Consider the following 15,843-nt stretch of genomic DNA (forward strand, 5'->3'; position numbering starts at 1 on the left):
CCCAAACTCGGCTCCGACCTGGACTCTGAAGCTGGGAGGTTCTCATCCTCCGGCACCCTCGAGTCCACTAGGGGGAGCTCACGGGTTTTAGCTTCTCTGGACTTGGAAACCTGCTTTTCCTAAATGCCGCAGACTCTAACATAGGCAGGGAAAAACACTTTTTAAGTGAATTTAAATTTATCTCTTGTGTGCCCTAACTAGCTTTATAAATAAATTGATCACATGAGACTTTAAGTTCTCCTGTCATTCTAATATTTTCATTCACCAACATTGGAATATATCTAATTTTTTCATTCATCAACATTGGAATATACTTAAGCAACCTTCCTGGTGGGCTCGCTGTGGGCTTTTCATGATGAGGGATGAGGTGGGATCCCCCGCCCCCGTAAAGATAAGTGTGTGAAAAGCAAATTTGTCGTTCTTTGCAATAGCAAAATATGGTTATTAAAGAAAATACATACAAGCAAAAATAGCTTTAAACATCCACGATCCCGTCTGTAGGGAGACAGCCACCCGGGCATGCTGGGTAGGTTCTGTGTTACATGTGAATTCTTTTTTAACTTGGGCGTGGGCTTTCTGGCAAAAGAACACACCTGATGCCTCTTTCCTACAAGAAGCAAAGCCCAGCGGGTGTCTCTGTAAACCACACGTGCCTCTGAGGAGAGCCTCAGGCAGGTATCACCCTCAGGGTCTGCTGTTATTTCCATGTTCCCTCAGTGGGACAATCGCAGGGGCTGTCGACACAGCGCTGCAGGCCAGGGCCAGGCCCGGGGGCGGATGCGGCAGAGGATGGGCCAAAACTAACCAAAAATCACCATCAGTGAAAGAAGAGAAAATGCAATCGAATTGGGTTTCTTCTTTATGCAAGATAATGGTGGATCACTTACAAATATTAGTAGATATTTGGAACTTGAACAACACCTACAGTATACATTTTTATGGCATCCATAGATTAATCAAGTTCCCAGAGTAATGAAATACTATCAGTGCAGAAATCATCTTAATCATAATCTGGAATTTGCAAGTTCAAACTAATGATTTTCATACCATTTTCCTTGGCTTATATCCTGTTTGAGATTGTCTTCTGGCTCACAGCCCACCTTACATCATTTTAGATCATATTCTGAATGGAAAGAAGAAATGCAGCATTGCTGGCTAGTAATTTCACTCGGCTGACTTTAATCTGTCCTCAGAGACCAAGCTAGTCTGTTTTAGAAGCTGATACATCTTCATTTAATTTATCTTTTAAAAGTTAAGGTTCCCTCCGAGGCCACAATTATGAATCACTTCCTTTGCTGGAGGGAGGAGAATGCACCAGGGGTGACCTTGCTTGTGGGGGAGGGACGGACAATGCTGACCTTCACCTAGGCTCTCGCGTGTGCTCACAGCACAACTGCGTGTGTCACAGAGACACATTTCGTGTCCTGGCCCTTAAACTTGGTGTAACACTAAAGGTTCATGCTTTTGATAAACAAATTGGGACATAGCTGTGAAGACAGCATCTGCGTTCTGTGAAGCCACTTCATTCACGCTGAAAACGCATAGCGGCGGCTCCTTTGCGCTACGACAGATGCGTTTTGTTGTCTACAGGTTGAAAATAGTCAACTGCTGATTTTCCAGATAACATGATCTTTAGATATTTTGGTTTCCTTCCTCTGTATTTGCTAGTTGACCTGCACCAGGGTCTCCAGTAGAAGAGCCCGGAGCAAGTGAAAGGGATGTGACCAATCTTGTGGCCTAGGAACAACATTTCCTTGTTTTAACTAAAATAAGGTCTGAGGATTACCTGTCAGTGGAAACGGACAGTGTTGTTATAACCTCGTGTGGCCACCAGTCGCCAAAAGCCGTCTTCTCAGTCTTTGTTCTGTGTCCTGCTGGAATTGTTTCTGTCCTCTAACTTTTTAATTACCTTTGTTTGTATCCAGACCTCAGAGCTGGGTGTCACAGAGCACGTGGAAGGAGACCCTTGCAAGTTTGCGCTGTGGGTGGGGAGGACGCCCGCCTCAGACAATAAAATCGTCCTGAAGGTACGTTCTGTGAGGCTGGGGAGCTGGGCTGTGTGACAGGTTTATTGAGGCCGTGTGTGCTTTTTCTTCCTCTTGCAACATTGGTTTCCAAATCATCTTATTCGTTCTTTTTGTGTTCTGTTGGGATTGGTGATCACCACAAAAAGAATAGTAGAATAAATTCAGTTTGGTGTCCTGGGGGTAAAATGCCTCGAGCTGAACTGTTGCTTGCCTCCCAGGGGTCAAATGGAGAAAGCTGTGTTTAAGCTTCTCCCATTCACGCGGTCTGCAGGAGTTCGTGCGTTCCGCAAGCGACGCAGGACGTCGAGATGCAGGAGGAAGGAGATGTGGGTCAGCAGCTCCCACTGTACACTTCACTTACTTCCCAAAGGGAAATAGGCACCTGATGAACTTGTGAAGGGCTTGGGCAGTATCAAGGCTGACTGTGCCAAGTCTTCATGGGATCACAGGCTCTTTGCTTTCTAATTAGGGGGAAGAGAAAAAGGGGGATAGTGATAGGTTACAGGGGTTGATAATGTTAGGATTTAAAGCGTTCACAAACTTTAAGGGTGCTTTTGGGGTATATATATATATGTATAGTGGAGGGGGGGAGGAAAATATGTTTGAATATTTTATTTGAACTCTGCTTCAGTTACACCAGCCGCTCCTAGGAAAGGCACAGGGCTCTAAGGGTATCTTGTGTACTTCCCTCCTTATGTGTTTGAGAAAATACAGATGGAACTGTCTTCTTTAGCTATCTGGAAAAGCCATAGGTGATTTCGGAATGTTTTGTGAAAGATGTTGCTGAAGATTTGTAGAATATTGGGAGACGAGCCAAAAGCTTAATAGGACTCCGGTGTGTGAACCGACCTGTCAGTGACTCTGTCTCGTACATTCCTTTTAATCTCTCAACAGTATTTCCAGCAATATGAGTTACTCACGGATACCTCGCTCTTACAGAATCTGTACTTTAGTGAAAGCAGTGTGTTTCTAAGGTCTTTATTCCCATGGAAATGATGGATTGTTTTGCAACAAATGTATGATTACCAACCCAGTGTGTTCTTGTTAATATTGGCGTAAAGCCCCATAACATATAAGTTGCACGGATAGCTGCATATTAGATAACTGAACTTTGCTAAGGCATAAAATTTTAAAGTATACTCAAAACCATAAAACTTCCAATTCATAGTAAGCATCTTTCCAGATTAGCTATAGTGACAGATATCAAAGGGTGCATCTAAGAAACAGTGCCAGATATTTGAGCCAGATATGGACTGCGTTCATTTAGGACATAATCAAATACTTATGATGCAATTAAAGAATAAGATTTCCTTTAGGCTTTATCAGATGAGTGTTTTCTGGGGAATTTGGGGTAATATTATTTTGGTTTCCAAGGAGAGACTAAAGGAAATGATGTCCTCATTCATTTTAGAGATTGCTCAGTGATGAAGGAGATCGAGGTGGTAATGGTGGTGGAGCAGGTGTGGATGGCAGTGGAGCTGGAGGTGGAAGCGCGGTGGTGGAGATGGAGGTGGTGATGGAGACAGAGGTGGTACTGGAAGTGATAGAAGTGGTGGTGGAAATGGAGGCAGGGATGATGGAGGTGATGGTGGAGGCAGCGATGCCAGCGAAGATGGAGATGAGAGTAGGGGTGGTGGTGGAGACGGGGCCGTGGGGGAGGTGGTGGAGGTGGTGGTGGTGATGGAGGTGATGGTGGAGGCGGCGATGCCAGCGAAGATGGAGATGAGAGTAGGGGTGGTGGTGGAGACGGGGCCGTGGGGGAGGTGGTGGAGGTGGTGGTGGTGATGGAGGTGATGGTGGAGGCGGAGATGCCCGCGAAGATGGAGATGAGAGTAGGGGTGGTGGTGGAGACGGGGCCTTGGGGGAGGTGGTGGAGGTGGTGGTGGTGATAGAGGTGATGGTGGAGGTGGAGATGCCAGCGAAGATGGAGATGAGGTGGAGGTGGTTGAGATGGAGGCGGTGGAGATGGTGGGGGTGGGGATGGAAACAGGTGGTGGTAGAGAAGATGGCTGTGCCAGCAGAGGTGGTGATGGCGGTGCCAGGGGACTGGTAATGGCGATGGTAGTGATGGCTGGCAGTTGTAAAGCAAACTGTTGGTCTTTTTTAAGTTGTGCTCTGGAAAGGAGAATCATTTCTCAGTCCTTCATGAAACAGATGAAGACCCCCAAGTGTGCATCAGATTATTCCCGTCTCTCAGACAAGTGGGACCTTTTACTTAGTACTTTAGCTGGCTTACCTTTTTCTTACTATTTCTGAAAAATTGGCACCTTTCTCTGTTGTTTAATTTCTTTAAGGTCAGGAGAATTCCTCTCCATAAATGTAATGATCACTCTGTTAAATCATGAGAATTTCATTTCTTTCTGGACCATAGTAACCGTCTCCTCAGTTGTGTCTAAACTCTGCCAGCTGTTCATTCTCAGCGCTTCTTTCTGCTTAACCTGAACGTCCACGTCAGGCATTAAGTGCCAGTGGATCTGCAGTTCTCAGAGTTGTCCATCCTGTGACACTTTTGTTTCCTGCACAGATGCCCCTGGCCCCAGAAGCACTTGGGTTACTGCCTTCCAGTCTCAGGTCTGGGAAGGAGAGCAACAGGCTCCTTTTACCCTCCGTTGAGTCCCTGTTCCGAGCCCTCAGCGGCTTTAAAGATACATCCTTCAGTTAAAACATTTTATTTAGAGAAAGGAGCCTCAATTTTAATTTCCTTTCTCAGCATGGGCTTTGACTTGCTGGTTTTGAAGACAAGGTGCACCATGAGAAAACACTGGGTCCCTCTCCGTCGGGGTCTCAGCTGCAGCCCCTCTGACAGCTCTTTTGGTCATTTACAGGGACTCAGGCTTATGTCATAGGAGGTTGGTGTTTCTTACAAGGAAATTAAAAACTGTTACTAAGGCCCAGAACGTGCAGAAAGAGGCAAAACAAAACAATAACAACAAAACCTCCTTTGAGGCAAAGTAAAAACAATCCGGGCAGAGTGATGCCATATGTGTTCGTTCAGCAAACACTGAACATCCACTGTGTGTCCTGCTCGGAGCACATTTCTCGGAAGTTGTAGTGGAACTGGGGTGAACCCGCTGTCTAATTGCCATTAAGGAAACTGGTTCAACCAGAAGCAGGTGAAGGCGGAGCTCGGGAGGACGGGCCGGGTCCTCGCAGGGGTGCCATCTACCCAACCAGCCTGCGAGTCCCAGCTGCCTCGGCCACTCGCAGTGGCCTCAGGGCCACATTTCCAGTGTGTCGATGCCATGGCTCCTTCCTTACAGCACAAGGAATGGGGGGCGCTGACCCCCCCAGAGTGCAGAGGGTGTGCAGGTGGGGACACGGTGGCCTCTGCAGCTGCTGTCCCGTGAGTACAGTGAATGAGCAGCAAGGTGGGTGGGCATTAGTGCAGGTGGCTGCGAACCACCGGCTGCTATCTTGGCCTAAGTAGCCTCAAGGACGCTTTGTTTTGGGACTGGCTGTATTTTCCTATTTACACAGAGCTGCTTAAAAGGTTTTTGGGCCTGGGGAATTAGTAATTATTAAAATAATTCTTGGGGCGCCTGGGTGGCTCAGTCGGTTAAGCAGCCGACTTCAGCTCAGGTTGTGATCTCACAGTTCGTGAGTTCGAGCCCCGCATCGGGCTCTGTGCTGACAGCTCGGAGCCTGGAGCCTGCTTCAGATTCTGTGTCTCCCTCTCTCTCTGCCTCTCCCCTGCTCATGCTCTGTCTCTCAAAAATAAATAGACATTAAAAGTTTAAAAAATAAAATAAAATTCTGGAATAAGGTATGTGCTATGAAATGAAAATGGTTTGGATGAAAAAACAGTCAAGATGGCAAATTAAACCTGGGATGTGGTTGCTTTTCTGCTGAAAAGTTATTTTTAAGATAGTGGAAACTCAGAATGTGGGAGACCTGAGTGTGGTTAGAGCAGGTTCTGGAAGGGGGCCCCTTCTGAGTCCTGACGAACTCTCACATCTCGTTAAGGCTTCCAGTATTGAAAACAAGCAGGACTGGATAAAGCACATCCGCGAAGTAATACAGGAAAGGACTATTCACCTGAAGGGGGCCCTGAAGGAGCCTATTCACATCCCCAAAACGGCGCCGGCCACGAGGCAGAAGGGGAGGAGGTAAGTGCTGGGGAGCTCTCCGTAAGTGTGTTCATTTCATAGGGAGGGAACAAAGCAGCGTTACCTTACTGTTTTCAAAGATCGTTTTTCTTAAATATTTTGAGGAATATGTTTTAAATAGACTATATGTATAACATCACCCTTAGTAACAAAATTGCTTTGTCAAGATGAGAACCTCTCTTCGGCTTAAAGGAAATGAAGGGCTGGGTGTGAGTCCCTGTCTGCTCCCCTTTCCCACCACAAGTGTCAATCTGGACACACAGGTAGGTGGAGCATGTGACTAGGACAGGCTATGCTGTCACTTAGATGTTTGTGTCTCTCGTCCCTGAGACGGAGGTACCATACTTTAAGCAGGGGGCACACGTCCGACATGCGGCCTGGCGCGTAGCCGGCAGAGGTCACCGCTCACGCGATGCTGGTGGCCACAGTCACGCAGATGGATTCGTGCCTCTCTGAGCAAATCTGTCTCTCCAGCGGCCAATAGACACTCTGCACCCGTCTTGACCAATCCAGCAGTGTCTGGAGTGAAAAGTGTGTTTGCTTCTTCAGGGACGGAGAGGACCTGGACAGCCAGGGCGACGGGAGCAGCCAGCCTGACACGATTTCCATCGCCTCGCGCACATCTCAGAACACCCTGGACAGCGATAAGGTGAGCCGTCCCAGCACTTCTGGGGGTGGGGGGCAGGGGGCGAATGAAGCTAGTCTCGGGTCTGATAGGAGCAGCCTGTTTCTATCTATAAATGACAGTTTGTCACCAGTGCTTCCAAACAGTCACTGTGTGTGCTAAGTGGTGCCAGGCACAGAAGCAGCAGCAAAAAGGTGGAGGTGTCAGGGTTAAGGTGTGAGGATCCAGGAGGAAATTGCATGCCCTGCCCAGGGCCGTCACCTGGTTTTTCTCTCAGGTGTTCTAGGGCAGTGGGTTCAGGCTTTTCAATTCTACACAAGCAGAAGGGCCTCTTCTCCTAAGTGAAAGCTCCCCCGAGGCCTGAGGACAGAGCGGAGCTGCTCCGGGGGGAGCAGGGGGCCAGTAGCTACAGGTGGCACAGGGAAGGGGGCATGCGCCCGCACCGGGCCTGCAGCCCTGCTGACCGCCAGGCCGGCGTGCGGCTGTGTCCCCTACGGAGGGCGCGGTGCGCGGCGTCCAGCACTCCTGCTCTGTCCGGATAGGTCCCAAAGCCAACAAAACAGCAGGACACTTTGGAACCCAGGCTTACATAATGCACAGGTACGCAGAGTCCTTAAAACAGGTTGCAGGGACAGTCATGTCAACTAAGTCCCATTCCCACTGGGATGAGCACGTGTTCTAGTTCTAAAATGCCAGACCAGGGGCGCCTGGGTGGCTTAGTCGGTTAAGCGTCCGACTTTCGCTTAGGTCATGATCTCGCGGTTTGTGGGTTCGAGCCCCGCGTCGGGCTCTGTGCTGACTGCCAGCTCAGAGCCTGGAGCCTGTTTCAGATTCTGTGTCTCCCTCTCTCTCTGACTCTCCCCTGCTCACGCTGTCTCTCTCTCTCTTCTAGAAATAAATAAAACATTAAAAAAAAAAATTAAAATGTCAGACCAGCTTCTCCACAAAGGTTATTTGACAGTAAATAGGGGTTTCATTTAACTTGCTGCGCCGAGGAGGCCTGTGTTTCTGCTGCACAGCCCCTCATTTGTAGCCCGCAAGCACCCTGATGTCAGCGTCACTGGGAAGGGCCTGCTGACAGAGAAGCGAGCCCAGCATCTAGGCCCAGACAGTGGGCTTCTCTTAGTCGGTTTTGCAGAGGATTCCTGGTGTGTGATGCAGTTTGCAGGAGGGCAGTGAGTGGGTTAAAAAGTACTGCTCTTTTACAGCCATTTCATCTTCCAGATCCTTCTGGTTTGAGTCATTTGTTTTTTGGGTTTTTTATTGTTGTTGTTGTTCTACTTTTTGAGTTTACTAAATAGGAAGTTCTAGAACACTGAATGGTTAGGGTAATGGGACAGAAGAATAAATACGGCATCTCGTTTTGTTTTGTTCGGGGCCCAGTGGCCGGTTGTCTTCCCAGGGGTAATAGTGGAGAATAAGATGAATGACACGTCAGGCATTTAGTGCGGAATAGCCTTTTTCCTGTGGCCCCACCCCATAGCCAGTTAGTTAAGAAAACAAAGTTTAAATCTGGAAATGTTTCATTTAGAGTAATTCTAATTCTTTTCTAAAAAAAAAAAAAAAAAAGATTGAGGTGACTACGGAGTTACCTAAATCGCCTGTTTACACCAGGCCTTCACCTGAAGCGGGGGTTGGAAGTAAGAGTAGCTCCAGTCGAGGCGAGTGGCTGCCTTCATTCAGATCGCTTTGCAGACTCGCCTGGGTCGGGCATCACCACTGCAGCTGTCTGCCCAGCGGCCCACAGTTCACATTCTCACCGGATACACTCTCCCGGGTCTGGTCTGGGTTTGCTCTAGAAATGAATTTTGAAGTTTATTTGTTAGAAATAAGCTATTTGAGGGGCACCTGGATGGCTCAGTTGTTTAAGCGTCTGACTTTGCTCAAGTCATGATCTCGCGGTCTGTGGGTTCGAGTGCCGTGTCGGGCTCTGTGCTGACAGCTCAGAGCCTGGAGCCTGCTTCAGATTCTGTGTTTCGCTCTCTCTGCCCCTCCCTTGTTCATGCTGTCTTCTTTCTCAGAAATAAAATAAAACATTAAAAAAAAAAGAAGATATTTGACTTCTTATAGATTTTATTCAAATCCAAGTTAACATATAGTGTAATAATGGTTTCAGGAGTAGAATTTAGTGGTTCATCACTTACGTACAATACCCAGTGCTCATCCCAATAGGTACCCTTCTTAAAGCCCATTGCCCATCTATTCCATGCCCCCACCCAGTACAGTTCTCTGTATTTAAGAGTCTCTTATGGTTTGTTTCCCTGTCTGTTCTTATCTTATTTTTTCTCCTCTCTTCCCCTGTGTTCATCTGTTTTGTTTCTTAAATTCCACATGAGTAAAATCATATGGTATTTGAATGAAATTGCCAAAGAGATAAATAAATGTAAAAAGTTTTGCCTTTTCGAAGGTATGCTAAGACTTTTCTAGAGGCTGGTCCAAGAGGAAAGGGTAAGCGTCTTTTCAGGCGGCACATGTGTACTCGGATGGTTTGGAAATGCCCGCCGTGCCTCATGAGGTGCTCTGGCTCTCCCGTTCCCACTCTCAGGCGGTTCCCACTCGGTGTGGTGCTTCCTTGCACAGTAGTCATGGCTCCTGGTCCCCTCATGTGTGGCTGACTGCAATTCAGGAAAACAAGGCTCTGTCCCATAGTTAGGAACCGTGTAACCACTTGTGCTTTGGATCTCTTGTAGTATAACATAACAGGCTTATGTGACCTTGGACTCAGCCCTGCACAGCTACTGTAGAAAAATGAGGCACTTTCCTAAGGCTGTTGCTATTAAGACGGCAAATTCTGTTTGTACCCAATGAGAGAGGAGGAATGAATCACTACCAGAAAAGTACAGGTTTGTAGGAATGAATCATTTCACCCTGGGAGTCTGCTGGGATGCCAGGGTCTGTAAAGAACTGCCCGTTACATATTCTGTCTGTGGAGGTGATTTGCCAGTTTCTGCTCACCTCCACTGCATGATCCCTAAACTTCGTGGTGTGGCTCAGAAACCCCTACGGACCACTTTGCAAGTACCACAACACCCCTGCACCTGTGGTTTGTCGAGGCTCTCCTCGGCCCTTCCGGTGCAGCCATGGCTACAGTCGGAAAGTAATGATACCCCAGAACTCTTTCTTTACATGGACATGGCATGTATTTCCTTTAATATCCCTCACTTGAGACTGTAGGTCCTTCATAGGTTCAGATGTACAAAAAAGGAGTGAACTGTCTGGGGTCTGCACTTGGGATGTGAGATTTTACAATAATAAGTCAAAATCTGGAGTTGGGAGAGGACATTCCCCCTGGGTCTTAGAGAGAAGAAGAGACATGTTTGCTACCACACAAATGCCGGCCTTTGTGTGTTCTCTTCTTCTAGATGTTCTTGTAGCCATCCCCCTTTTTGTTCTAGTAGGATATTCCGGGGTCAGTAGGTGATTCAAGAAAACACATCTTGAAAATCAGGAAACTGCCTCCTTTTTTGAATCAGCTTGTAAAATGCAGTTTCACTGAACTAGACTTAACCAGAAAACCCCTTCCCTCCAGTGGCAGGAACTTTTCGTGGCTCGAGGTTCTTTTCCACCCAGCAGATTCCAAGTGTAAACAGCCCCTGATGCCACAGACAGATCTGGTGAGGAGGATTACTTAACCATATTCTGCCTGTTTGACTTAATTTATGATTTCTGTTATGAGTTCCTTGTTATCATGGACTTTGGTCCATTTCAGAAACTGGGTGGGGGGAGGTTTTTGACACGGCCTCTTGGAGGCTTTCTTAAGGGGAAGTTATCTGCCCAGTGCTGCAGTCACTCTCAGATGAGGCACAGGATGTTTCTGGAAGGGGCTGTTAAGGAGCGGCTCCTGGAGACGCCCTCTTTCCAGGGAGCACTGTTCATAGCACTTGAGTAGACAGGTCACAGATACAAACCACGTGCCCCATGAGCACATTTCTTTCCTTGAAAACATCAGTTTTAAAATACGCCATCTCTTTGTTCCAAAAGTAAGTTTAGCAGCGATTCTTGCCATATTCCTGGTACTTAACGCTGATGAAATGATCTTAATGAAAATATAATTTGGATTCCAAAGAAATCAAATGGTTGCCAGATTCTTATCTCATTTGTCCTGCATTTGTCTCCCTGAGGTAGAGAAGAGAATGCTGAGCTAGCCTTCGGGACATGGAGGAGATGGGGGAGGACCGGATGACCCTCACAGGGCCACCCAGCAACGGAGAGTGAAAGCCAGAAACAGAATGTGGCTTTAATTACCTGTTGGTGTCTAGGCCTTACTATTTCACATGAGGGCTGGATGTGAAGGTACATATTATTAGTGTATTAAAAAAGCATTTTTAACCTTTTTTCCTCCTATTAGCCTTATTAGTCTGTGGTTTATTTCGTATAACAAAAATTTTTATTGTAAGGAAAGTAGAAAATACAGGAATCAAATATAGGCTTCTCTAGAACAAGGCATCTTGAGGTCACAGTGAATCACCAAGGCGAGATGAGGTCACATGTGGAAAAGCTGACCCAAGCCTTTGGGGGCCAGCGTGAGCTTTCTTTGACATCTACGGTAATGCAGTTCTGATTTTTAATAAATGAGAAATTCATTTGAGACTGATACTTGGCATGAACTGCCCTAAGCTTATAATGTTAATATATGAATCCACATATTTAAACAAACAAATGGTTTTAGTTATGCTTAATGAAGCATATATATATGTAGCGCTGTGTTGAGGATATGAGATTTTATGTAGTTTAAAAAGTCAACCAATTTTCTCTATGAAGTGACATTCTAACAATAGGAACTTGGTTGGATTTATGTGAATGGCAGCATACTTTTTTATTTATTTCTTTTTTTTTCTTTTTTTTTTTTAAATATTTTTATTTATTTCTAGGAGAGAGAGAGAGAGAGAGAGACAGCGTGAGCAGGGGAGGGTTAGAGAGAGAGGGAGATACAGACTCTGAAATAGGCTCCAGGCTCTGAGCCGGCAGTCAGCACAGAGCCCGACGCGGGGCTCGAACCCACGAACCGCGAGATCATGACCTAAGCGAAAGTCGGACGCTTAACCGACTAAGCCACCCAGGCGCCCCAGCAGCATACTTTTTTAAAATGTGGCCAAATTCACATTTTTGAGAAAGGAAGCTTGGGTTTAGCCTACTCAGGAAATGCCACATACTTCCTTCCAGACCCTGCGCCCTGCGTCCCTTGCATCCCTGGTACAGAGCAGCATCCCTGGCACAGAGCAGCACGGCCAGGAGTGAGGTGAGCCTCGATCCGGAGCCCCAGCAGCTTCTGCTAAACACTCTCCCCTGGCGGAAGGTGCTGGAAGCTTTGCTCACAAGAGGTCCTCTCTGTTGGCCTTGCCAGAGCACTGAGTCTCCCAGGACCTTGCATAGATTTGCCCCTATGTGGGCATGAAGTCAAGTCATTTCAGTCAGAAGCCTTTCTTGAGGATGGCACATGGCTTTAGTTCCCGCAGACAGGATACTCCGGCCTGAGTGTGACGGAGTAGTTACGCAGAGTACTCAGCATCAAATCGCAGGTGGTTAAGAACAAGGAAGCGCTCACCAGGCAGATCTCTGGGCTCTGCTTCTCCACAGCCCTCAGCATTTACTTCCCGTCCCTGTGCCTCAGTTTCCTCATCTGTAATTGGGGGACAGTACTGTTCACCTCAGGGCTGTGAGCGTGTACTGAGCACTTAATAAATATTAGCAGTTGCTGCGTCTTCATCTTTAAAAGTGCTGCCTCTCCCTTTCCTGGGCGGTTGCTATTCATTACTGGCCAGTGTCATCCTCTCTGCCCTTGCACTTGTGGGCGCTTGATTACAGTGCATTTGGAGCCATGCTTTTGGGAGCTAGAAGCTGCCCCAAGAATCTGTTGCTCAGTGTCAGTGCCTGGACTTAGGCATTTTGGTGGCTCAGCAGTAAAATACCACATACTGAGAGGGCAGCCACTGAAGAAGAGGGTATGCTTAAAACATACGCCCCCAACACACCCCTCTTTGACCCCCTCCCTAGCTGCATGTGGTCACGTGCACATAAATGACTGCATGTTCACAGAATAGGGTCGCTCATCCACGGCTACTTGTGGGTCACCAGTGTGTGAGGGCCCAGGACACGTAGGCATGAGCAGGGAGCCCCACCCCTGCCCCCGGCCCCGCCCCTGCCAGCGTGATGGAGCACACCTGGCCTTCAGTTCTTCCTTTTGCTAATCTTTGTTTTCTGTTTTCCTAAGTGACTGTGGTTTTTGTAATTTGTAACAAGTGTTTTAAGCGCTTTCATAAAACCGCAAAATGGAACATAGTCTTTGATAATTTTAATCAGAAAAACAAAATCCCCCACGTGAAAGCAGAAAGCCTCAAAGCCTCAGTTCTAAGAAAAGGTAGATTTTGTTTTTAATATAAAATCTGGGTAGAAATGTAACAAAAGTGTTTGTAAAAGTAGGGGTGCATTGAGAAGTGCTTTTTAATGTCAGTTTGGCAGTACTGGTCAAAGTAACCATCGTAGGAGGGTGGCAGCTTTGAATCAGATGGGAGGCTGCTGTTCCTTCTGGTGAGAACCCCGGTCAGCGGGCCCACTGGCCGTCGTACCTCACCTCCCATCTCACCTCTGTCTCCATCAGAGACATGAAGAGTCACATCACGTGCACTTCTCTGGATGAAAGATTGTCTCGCTCACTCAGGAAATTCAGCAGACAGGCTCTTTGGGTTAAATTGTCTCACAGAGTTTATATTCCAGGGTGTGATGACTTGAGGTAATGCGGGTGGTGGTCAGCTGTCCGCTTCCCAGCTCTTGTGCCTTTCTCTGCACTAACCAGTTAAGTTCTTCGTTCATTCGCCACGACACACCCCCAGTGTCTGTCCGGCAGGTGCCGGCCTCCTCGTTCTGGTGTGCTGAGCAAGGGGAAATGCGGCATCGGTGTAGGTCAGCTTCTGGGAAACCTGGAAGCCTGCTACGTACTCACTGACCTGTCTCCATTTGGCCTGACTTTCTACTTTTAAAGTTTGCTCTTTTTTAGTGGTGGCTTTTAAATTTATCTTTTTACATCAAATTTTCCATTCCACCTCACACAGTTAAGGAGGCCTTCCAAGAATTATTTTCATGTCAGAAAACCAACGTGCAACAGTGTCAGTATAGAATTAACATCCCTGGGTACCGCACTCGGCTTTCTTTTCTGAATAAAATGTTGCGTATGGTAAGCTGCTGCTTTAGGGGGAAAAAATCTTCTCACAGATTTTTTTTGAGGGTGTGTAGTGAAAAACCACAGAAAATTTACTATATTAGCCATTTTTCAGTTCTCACAGATTTCTTTCTGTACCCTCAGTGTGTGAGAGCCCATCACAGTGGTCCTCTCTGAAACTCAGCAAATTTCAGTGAAGGTTTCTCCTGTGGATTTGGCCTCAGGGTCGGGGTGAGCGTGGGCCCTGCTGCTCATGTGGTTAAGAAGGTTGCTAATAAGCCCAAGCATCCATGAAGTTGCTCAGCAAGAAGCTTGGGTGGGTGAGAGCCAGGGGTGTGATGCATTTCTTTGGGGACTTCACAGATGCCATTGGCTGCCTCGCTCTTGGATGTGTCACCAGTAATGGAGCTGTGCACTCTAGTCCTCTCTAACCAGGCAATCGTGCTTTGGTCTGCTCAGTGAAACCTCCACAAAACCACAGGACTCTTTTGTGAGGTTTTTGAATGACTGAACTGTACCGAGTTGTAGGATGTGACTGTTCACAGAGTTGATACACTTTGTTCATTAAGGGAAAATGGCTTTTATTAGACCACAGTGCCCTTTCCTTTTGAATTGCTCTCCGAAAATTGGCCAGACACCCACCTGCACTTGATCTTTGGCTCTTGAAGTAGAATCATCTATAGCAAGGGCCACGTGGTCCACCATGCTGGTTGTAAAGAGCCCGCTCTTCCTCGGGCAGAACCTGCCCCAGAACTCACCCAGGAGCTTGGTCCTTCAAACCGGGTGTTTGCTGTTGTCTCTTCCAGACTGTGTGCTCTATGTGGCTGGTTTCTCCAGAGAACATAAAAAATAAAATTCGCTGCCGTGTGGTGGTTGTTGAAGGCTCACATGCCAGCGACAGAGATAAGTGTTTCATTCTTTTGGGTGAAACTCTTCAGCTCGTTCATTTTCAGCCATTCTGGAGAGAATTCAGGCAAAGGGACCCTGGTTTGGTTCTGCTAATTGTCTGGGCATCTGGGTCATTGGCGTTCCTTCCGTAGCCCTCATGAATGGACGGGAGCTCGTCTTGGACAAGGCATTTCATAGCTGGCTTCCGTGCTCCATGCTCTAACGAGGGCCTTTTCACTGCCATGCTTTTTAGTCACTGTATTTGTTGTTTAAAGAAGAAAAGCCAAAAGATTGGGGGGAAGGAGGAACCATCTTCTGAAGCGAATTTCACAAGAGTTCATGTGAGTCATAGAAACTCAGATTTTCATAAATTGCAATCCTAACCTAAATGCATGTGGTGAGGAACCCCTACTAGGAGTCCATCAAACACACAGAAGGGAGAAAGGTACTGTGAAAACCATCAATGAGTATGGTTGGAAGGGAAAGTGCATTTTTAAATGAGATCAATGGGATGGTACTTCTTTTAGCACGGTAATGACATTGGGCCACTGGTGGGTGGTAGCAGTATGGCTGAAAACAAGTAGAGTCTCAGTCGTACTTGACGATGTATGTTGTCTGAACTTTTTCCGATTAAGAATTTCATTCTTGGGGCGCCTGGGTGGCTTAGTCGGTTAAGCGTCCAACTTTCGCTTAGGTCATGATCTCACGGTTCGTGGATTCGAGCCCCGCATCGGGCTCTGTGCTGACAGCCAGCTCAGAGCCTGGAGCCTGTTTCAGATTCTGTATCTCCCTCTCTCTGACCCTCCCCTGCTCATGCTCTCTCTCTCTCTCAGAAATAAATAAAACATTAAAAAATTTTTTTAAAGTCATTTCATTCTTAAAAGGCAGTAATGATTTACATTGCTCCTTCAAAATAGTTATTTGAAGTCTTTTATTTAAAAAAAAATTTTTTTAATTATCAAACTGGTTTTAAAGACAGGTTTTGTACTAAGTTTAAAATATTCGGGTGTGAACATCAAGACAGAAATCCACAGGACCTGT

The 15,843-nt window shown here is 46.9% G+C and overlaps 1 protein-coding gene across 4 annotated transcripts in view; it reads left to right on the forward strand.

The window, feature by feature from the left end:
* The window catches only part of TRIO (trio Rho guanine nucleotide exchange factor), a 349,937-nt gene that overhangs the window by 253,339 nt on the left and 80,755 nt on the right, over window positions 1–15,843 (forward strand). For all 4 annotated transcript variants that reach the window (XR_005529593.1, XR_005529594.1, XM_039238832.1 and 1 more), the window contains exons 31-33: window positions 1,926–2,027; window positions 5,991–6,133; window positions 6,683–6,782. Coding sequence is in view for 2 of the 4 variants with exons in the window: in XM_039238832.1 (XP_039094763.1) it covers window positions 1,926–2,027; window positions 5,991–6,133; window positions 6,683–6,782 (345 nt within the window). In the remaining 2 variants the exon portion in view is untranslated. The remainder of the gene's footprint in view (window positions 1–1,925; window positions 2,028–5,990; window positions 6,134–6,682; window positions 6,783–15,843) is intronic.

This window comes from Hyaena hyaena, unplaced genomic scaffold, assembly GCF_003009895.1.
Source record: "Hyaena hyaena isolate Hyena2069 unplaced genomic scaffold, ASM300989v1 scaffold_148, whole genome shotgun sequence".
Classification (NCBI taxonomy): Eukaryota; Metazoa; Chordata; class Mammalia; order Carnivora; family Hyaenidae; genus Hyaena; species Hyaena hyaena.